This window comes from Bison bison, unplaced genomic scaffold (assembly GCF_000754665.1).
Source record: "Bison bison bison isolate TAMUID 2011002044 unplaced genomic scaffold, Bison_UMD1.0 scf7180017864498, whole genome shotgun sequence".
Classification (NCBI taxonomy): Eukaryota; Metazoa; Chordata; class Mammalia; order Artiodactyla; family Bovidae; genus Bison; species Bison bison.
The window spans coordinates 3585570-3594327 of record NW_011495057.1 but is presented as its reverse complement, the minus strand read 5'-3'; the positions used below and the strand labels follow the sequence as shown (position 1 = coordinate 3594327).

Below are 8758 nucleotides of genomic sequence, written 5' to 3'. Positions count from 1 at the left end.
ATTCTTCAGTGCTCAGCTTTCTTTATAGTCCAACTCTCACATCCATACATGACTGCTGGAAAAACCAGAGCCTTGACTAGACAGACCTTTGTGGACAAAGCAATGTCTCTTCTTTTTAATATGCTGTCTAGGTTGGTCATAACTTTCCTTCCAAGGAGTAACTGTCCTTTAATTTCATGGCTGCAATCACCATCTGCAGTGATTTTTGAGCCCCCCAAAATAAAGTCAGCCACTGTTTCCCCATCTATTTGCCATGAAGTGACGAGACTGGATGCCATTATCTTAGTTTTCTAAATGTTGAGCTTTAGGCCAACTTTTTCACTCTCCTCTTTCACTTTCATCAAGAGGCTTTTTAGATCCTCTTCACTTTCTGCCATAGGGTGGTGTCATCTGCATATCTGAGGTTATTGAGATTTCTCCTGGCAATCTTGATTCCAGCTTGTGCTTCCTCCAGCCCAGCATTTCTCAGATGTACTCTGCATATAAATTAAATAAGCAGGGTGACAATATACAGCCTTGACATACTCCTTTTCCTATTTGGAACCAGTCTATTGTTCCATGTCCAGTTCTAACTGTTGCTTCCTGACCTGCATAGATTTCTCAAGCCCTACTTAGAATCTACTGAATTAGTATCTCTTTGTAGTTGTAAAACTACAACTTGAGAACCACTCCAGAGTCCATCTAAGCTACAAGTATGTTGTTTCTATTGAATGTCCTGATCAACTAGGAACTCAGCCCCCTTGCTAGTTTCACAAGTTAGCCAAATGGGTGAATTGTGCTCACTTTAACTGAAGGAGCCCATCTTTTAGGAACTAACTTTCCCTTTTCTCGTTCTCCCTTCCCTGTACTTTTCTAAATTTTCTAAGTATTTCCTCTTCCTAAGTTCAAGTTCAAGCCTCCCCCCACCCCAACTATGTCTTTTCTTGAGAGGATCTGGGCCTAAAAATACTTTTTCTATAAAATAAAACCCTGGTGGCTCAGCGATAGACTCTGAGCTTCCACTATATGGGGCATGAGTTCAGTTCCTGGTCAGGGAACTAAGATCCCACATGCCAAGTGGTGGGGCCAAAAAATATGTAAATAAAATGTACAAACAACATCGAAACCAAAAAAAAAAAAAATACGTAACAAACAAAATGTGACTGTGTGACCATGTATCTTCATAGGTAAGGATCCATATTTGAATACTTGCCACCACAATCTGCTTAAGGAAGCAATCAACTAGGAAAGTTTACATAGCAAAGGAAAGAGTGTGTGTGTGTGTGTGTGTGTTTTAAAAAACCATGTATACGCTGTCTTTCAATTTTAGTTGGCAGAAAGATAAAAATGCAAATTCTCTAAATAATTGACTTACACAATATGGGACAATAAATATTCTAATTTTCTGTGACATCTGAAAGTAATAATTCTTTACTTAGCTATCATGTGCTAAAATCAAAAAGATACCTATCCCAATAAAAGTAAAATCTTAAATACATTAATCACAGAGGTACATATTATTATTACTAGACCATGCCTCCAAGTGTGTCAGATCATAATTGTGTTCCAAGTACAGAAAATATCCATTAGAGATCTCTCTCATCATAGGCACAATCTAATACAAAAATATATCTGACACTTAGAAATTAGAAGGTCCACTTGACAGCCTCCAAAACAGGAAAAGGGGAAGGAATGATGCCAACATTAAAAAAGCACACACAGATGCAAACATGATTATTGATTATTTTCTTCATCAGAGAGGGGTAAAGAGCAATTTACACCAAACTAGGTTTCCAGGCAGGTAACAGTAACTCAAAGGTTGGGTAAGTCATGGCACGCAGGCCAGACTGTTATAAATTACTCCACTCAATACTGTACTCAGATTTCAGTGAATCTAATGGCTTTGTGTACTCAGCACAGTTTTGTTATTTTAGTATTTTCAGAACCACTGTCTACCCCCTCTCAGAGCTCTACCACCAGGTTCCAGATAAACCACCAGGGCTATCCTGCATCAAACCCAGCAGAGACAGTTTATAAACAGATCTATAAACGGACTAGTAGAGACGACTCACTGAGCAGTGTTGCAATCATGTGTATTCAGTGAAGTGAACTGAACACAGATTTATTTGAAATCCTGAGATCTCTCTGGAAAAACAAAAAGTTTTAAAGCAGTTAAAGCAGAAAAGTATGGAGCCTTATGTAATCTTTTACTACTGAATAGTAAGTAGCTTGAACAATACCTGATCTGAAAATTCAAATAAGTATGAATACTGGAGCAAGAACTTCATGATTCCGAACGCTCCACAATCATAAGTGAGAAATTTGCCATATAAACTATAACCAAAAGGACATGAAAATGGCGAGAGCCATATTTTAAAGATTCATAACATTCTTTCCTTCAAACCAAGTATCTAAAACTTTTAGACACCAATTTTCCCCTTCAGAAGGCATCTACCTGGCTCCTGGATCTTCCCGTTCATGAAAGTACGTAGCATCTTTTCTCTCTGGCTAGCATCTAAAACCCATGCAGCAGTCCCACTAGAAAGAAAGTCAACGTTAATAAGCACTTTGTAAGTGAAAAAACATGAAGCAAGTTCAGCCAAAGTCAGTGAAGAGCAAGCATTTTTTTAAAAGAAACTATTATTCCCTCAAAACCTGATTAAGTAGATTGAAGCTGCCAAAGCTGTAGCTGCCCCTCCTATGTTTGTTTTGAAGTGAAATATTAAAACTGCTGATGTTCTATGAGATCATACTTCAGCTAAAAGGATATGTAAATTAAATGACACTCCAAGAAGATATTCTATAGAGCACTGAAAATTTTAAAAATAACTACCCTTAAGATTGATCCAGGTTAGCCACACAATGATGAAATAAATTCTAAAATGACTGAGGTATTTAGATTCTTTGAAAATACAGGTATGCAGTACTGAACAAAGAGGTAAATTCAATGACAATAAAAATTAGCAACAAAGGATTAAAAAATAACTTTGAAGTCTATTTACAATATCAATAACCTGAGCTAAGGGGAAAATGATTAAATCCTGGCAACAGACAGCCCAGCAAATCCCTCACCAGCAAATACTTTGAGGCAAAAAAATCTGTGTGCTTTCAAGAACAGCCTTTTCATGCAATTTGCTGAAAAAGTTCCAAAACTTGGAAACTAGACAATTAATTACAAAGGAAGGGAAACACCTATAATGTAGGTGTTATTAATCCTGTCTGTAGTCTAGGTCTTCTAATACATTCGCAAAACAGCTATACTTTGGGCTGTAAAACTGTCTTCTATTTGCTTTCATGTTGCTGGCTTTCAAAGGGAAAAAAGTGTTTGTCCTTTGAAACATTTTTGTAGACAATCTGGAGATAAATATTTTGATGACACAACTTCAGCTGAGAAGTATTTTTTTTTTTTAAATAAGGAAAACTTGGAATTCTGGGTTATTAACATATTTGTTTTTACAATAAAAGAATTATTTGGTCTGTGGTCAGGAGACCTGCATTCTATTCAAGACTCTATAATAAGAGGAATAATTAATTGGAATAAGTCAATTCGCTTTCTTGTGCCTGAGTCTCATTTTCTGGACAATGGAGATTAGAATATCTGTGCTATTATTCACAGGAATAGTTTGAGGATAAAGTAAAACTGGAAAGCACTACTATTTTTTCAAAACACAATATACTATGTTGTGATACTGTTAATAATTTTACAGGTACTTTGTGTTACCCAGTCAGATGTGTGCTTCAGGTATGCATTCCTACAAGATTGCAGGTTGAATATTTAGTTTACTTTTATTTTAAAAATAATAAATCACAAAACTAAAATGTTTGAACAAGGTCACTTAACCCTCTCCCCAGGTGGTTAGTTATTATCACTACCATCATCATCACTTTTCTTTTTTAAGCTATGTGTTTAAAAGAGGAGATCTTGAATACATCAGCCTAACTGAGGAAACGTGTCCTGGGTCCAGGTGGTTTTCAAAGAAAAGCTGATCTTCATAAGAGCGGTGTGCTCTGCTTTTAAAGTGCAGAACCTGTGTTGGGGAAGGACACAGCAGGAACTTGGGGTCTGTCACTGAGGGACCAGTTCCCTCATTGAGGCCAGAGCAGCATGAATGCGGACATGCAACCTGTTTTCAAAGTCGTAGCCAGAGAAATCCTCCTGCAAGACCAGAGAGAGAGACTATTAGCTAAGCTGTCCGTGCTACTACGGTATTAATCACACCGCACTGTCTGCTTCCCACAGTAAAACTCCTTACACGCCTAATAACGGCTTCACATTCACTTTTTTTTTTTTCAATTCCCCAAACATCAAATTCTTATCTGTTTTTAAAATGTCAACTGAATGTTATTAAATGCTGTCTTTGGAAAATTTCCCTCATGTTATTCCTAAGACAGTAGTCTGATGCTGGGCTCAGTGGAAGTTACTGCTAAACTTCTTAAGAACACAGTTGTGAAATCAACAGTTATTTTCCCACTCAAACAAGAAGAGTTTCTATAAAGCATGATGAGCAATTTCATCGGAATTTTTTGTGTAATTTTACTTAAAAATCAACTGCTCACTGATTCAGTTATGACTTCCTCCTGATTCAGTTATGACTTCCCCCTCCAGAAATATTTCCCCCTCCAGAAATATTATCAACCAGGACAATCGTTTCACAAAACCTCTTGAATTCAGGCTCCAGAGTACACACAGAGGACAAGGTCACTGGAAAAAGAGAGACTGGGGATTTTGGGGCATTTTTACCTTTGCTTGAAGGAGGAGAGTTCTGCCTCTTCCTACAGTCTATGAATATAAGAAAAACACATTATCTCTTAACACCTGTGTTTATGTACTCAAGCAGAAAATGTTATAATAGAAGACTTGTTAATTCCAACAATTCATGGTGACCTAGAGGGGAGTCAACTGCTCATTCAAGCATAATGACTCAATTTTTCTTTAATATAATGATGTTTATTTACATCAAGGAATTACTTGATAATTTTTCATAATTTTAAGTATTATTCTATAAACAACTAAAAGAGTTAAAACAGTTTAAGACCCTACTAAACAATCTAAATTTGATAATTTAAGTTTATTGGAAGTCAGTAAGCTAGATCTCTTTTTGAAGGCAATACTAATTGAGAACAATCAGCTTCATTTTTCAAGAGATAAATCATACTTGTTGTATTTTATGTATATGTATTCTAGGTTGCATTAAGAGTAAAAATTTTCTTAAAGAATATGGCATTAGAAATTTCTACCAAAATTCATAAAAACTGCATTTTCTCTTTTGGTAAAATTAGAATTTCAAATGAGAAGGCTTATCAATTAAAAGCCTTATCTTTGGCAAGATAGGTGACATATTTAAGGATTAGGCTAGAATATTTCTGTTGATTTAGCTCAACTTTTAAAAAAATCCATATATTTGAAAGCTGACTTGAATGTATTGAAACCTAGAATTTTATATAGTCAATATTATGTAACTGAGCTTCTAAAAGAAGGTATTAAGCAAATCCAGCACTGTTGAAATTCTGTTTTTTAAAAACTGTGCCATTGTGCTTAAATATACATCTTAATAATCCATCAAATTTACAAGGTATTCTAAAAAATTTTAAGTAATCCTACACATCATCCTCATTTATTCTCACTACAGTCTTTATTAAATTGGAAAGGCAGGTATTTTTTATCTTGTTTTATAGATTAGGAACAAAGTATATGGTTAAGTAACTTAATTGGTATCATACACTAAAGATAAAGGATAGCACTAGGATCACAATGAAATTCTGTATTCATCTGAATAAACCACATTACATCATATTATAATGATTATAATATATTATAATCATATTATAATTATAACTCTAAAAAAAAGACAATGATTTTGCCTCAAATGAATTTTTGTTCAAAAAGCTATGTTTCTCTTTGTAACTCCAGGGAATAGATTACCTCCTTCAACACAGTAATATAGGATTAGTAGCTTCTTGGATTCATCCCGTGTAGAATCAAGGAAAACAAAACAAAACAAAAAACCAACTTGTTTTAAATGAAGGATGTTTTGTGCCTGTTCACTTCCACAGTTTTGCTGATGAACGTTATTTAAGAAAATAGGCAAGATCTTACCTCTGGTTTGTCTATTAGAAGACAGCCAAGTTCATAGCAAGCATATGGCTGAACGTATAAGTTATTCTGCCGACATAACTCATCTTTGACAGCTCGCTGAAAGAACTGAAAGTAATACAGATGTTATTAAAATGAACAAACAAAACTGTCTGCCTCCTCACTTCCTCTTCCACCACTTGAGACGGTCATCTTTGATAAACAGATAATGCCAGAAAAGGAGCCCATAGGTGAAGAAATATTCAAAGGCTCTGAAGTCACATTAAAAACGAACATGAACCATCACCAACTTCTGGCATCTGAGAGGATGACCTTCATCTAATAAAGTGGATGAAACTCACACTGTGATGGGAGACTGGCTTTGCGTAACACTTTCCTTTTTCTCATTCACAAGCCCACATGTAGTTTTTCATAGTTCAGTTTTCTTAGCTATGACACCACGTGAACAGTTTACCTGAACAGCATCTTCTGAGTTCCCTAGACATTTGTGTATGGCACCAAGAAGCAAATACTTTAATCCAACGACAGATGAATCATCTACTCCATGGCAAGCTTAAAGAGAAGACAGCAAGAAGGGAATACATTCATCAGGAGTTAAGAATCTCATTGCTTAGTGACTCACTGAGTTCAAACTGAGAAGGTTCCCCTTCCTCGTCCATTAGTGAGTCTCCTTAGTCCAAGAAAGTGATAATCTTTCTTATGCCTGCCAATTACTATTTTATATTTGCATGTGTGTTTGAATTATCTCTAAATACATAGCCTACACTTGTGCATTCAAAAGAACATAGTCGCTAAGATTCTTCACTGTTCCTTTGTGTTAGACATTAGTAGATATTCCAGACTTGCATCAAAAACCAGGAATGGGTTTTAAATTATGAATATTTTTAAACAACAGAGCAGAACTTGCACATCCAAAAGCAATTTTATTTCCTTTCAAGTAATCTCCTTGGGAGGGTTACTGCTGCTGCTGCTGCTAAGTTGCTTCAGTCATGTCCGACTCTGCGACCCCATAGACGGCAGCCCACCAGGCTCCCCCGTCCCTGGGATTCTCCAGGCAAGAACACTGGAGTGGGTTGCCATTTCCTTCTCCAACGCATGAAAGTGAAAAGTAAAAGTGAGTCGCTCAGTCGTATCCGACTCCTAGCGACCCCATGGGCTTTACACACCTACTCTAATTACAGGGCCTCCGTGTACAACTTCTTTTGGAGTTGTATTACTCCGCTCTGGAATATCAATACTGACAAACTTTTTGACCTTTGAAAGGAAACCTGTTTTTTTCTTAATAAGCAAAAGGCATCTGCAGAGAAGTCTGATGATAAAAGCATGGGACTCAGGGGCTTCCCTGGTGGCTCAGTGGTAAAGAACCCATTTACCAATGCAGGAGACATGGGTTCGATCCCCAGTCTGGGAAGATCCCACCTGCCGTGGAACAGCTAAGCCCGTTTGCCACAACTACTGAGCCTGTGCTCGAGAGCCCGGGAGCTGCATCTACTGAGGCCCCTGCGCCCTAGAGCCTGTACTCCGAAACAACAAAGAAAAGCCACTGCAATGAGAAGCCCGCACCCTGCAATGAAGAGCAGCCCCCACTCTTGCCCCATCTAGAGAAATGCCCGCATACAGCAACAAAGACTGAGACTAGCCTAATTCCATTGGAATTCAATGGAAAATGCTATATTTGATCACAAACAAGTGTCACTGCAGAACAATCCAATAAATCGGAGTCCAAAATATTAATACAAAATCAATTCTGGAGAAAGACAGCATATACGCAAGATGACATTTCCAAAAGATTAATAACCCCGATGATCAGAAAGCATCACCACACACTCCTGAATCTGGCCCTTCCAGTGCTTTCTATCCCCAGTACCTGTGATGGAATTTTCTTAACCACTAGGCCATCTGTCCCAGAGAGCGACAGATTGGTACTCTCTGAGTCAGAGCAGATGAGTGAGACCCGGAAGGCACAGGCTGCTGTGCGCACTTTGTTGTTTACCTTGACTCATCCTCTGTAGGTTGGGCGGGGAGCAGTTGGGGAGGGCTTTCCACAAGTACAAGACTTCGATGGACGCCAGCACGCAGAGTGCTCTGGTTGGGGTTTGTTTCCGAAATCTCTCTGCCTGCAAGCGGTTAGAATGATTAGGCTACATTTAAAACAAACAAACGAACTAACTAAAAAAAAACAAAACTTCAGAGACATTAAAAAAATGCATGGTTCATATTTGATATGAACAATCCCCTCCCGCAAGGCTAAAAATGAAAATTTCTCTCTGTGTTTTTGTTGTATTGGTAGATATCCCTTTCTCTCACTATTCACTTCAATCTACTGTCGAGTTCCAGGACATATTTTAAAAACTGCAGGATGAAACCAGATTCATTTTGGTTTAGGTCAAAGGAATTTATAAAAGCTGGGTGACAGATATTAACTTAATGGGTTTATATGAAGGCTGTAACACTAGAGGCCTTTCAGTTATGGTTTTATTGACTTTTTCGTTTTCTAATTAGTCCCAGTCCTCTTGGGGGCATTCCCCATTACAACCCAGTTTATACTCACACTAAGCCATTAAATGTTCATTCAATAAAAACTTCCAACTGAAAACATGCAGAATTCAGGATATGACAAGTTGTCCTATAACCTATGGTAATTCAGCTAAACTGTATTCTTAAAAAAGTACAGAAATAAATGAG

General features: G+C 37.3%; 1 protein-coding gene across 3 annotated transcripts in view; it reads right to left on the bottom strand.

Annotated features, from left to right (window-relative positions):
• Positions 1-1702: 1702 nt before the first annotated feature.
• Positions 1703-8758, bottom strand: part of TTC39C (tetratricopeptide repeat domain 39C) — a 96849-nt gene continuing 89793 nt past the window's right edge. For all 3 annotated transcript variants that reach the window (XM_010828925.1, XM_010828926.1, XM_010828927.1), the window contains 5 exons: positions 8067-8190; positions 6528-6625; positions 6077-6181; positions 4721-4759; positions 1703-4135 (listed from right to left, as the gene is read on the bottom strand). In XM_010828925.1, the coding sequence (XP_010827227.1) occupies positions 4046-4135; positions 4721-4759; positions 6077-6181; positions 6528-6625; positions 8067-8190 (456 nt within the window). In that variant the 3' untranslated portion in view covers positions 1703-4045. The remainder of the gene's footprint in view (positions 4136-4720; positions 4760-6076; positions 6182-6527; positions 6626-8066; positions 8191-8758) is intronic.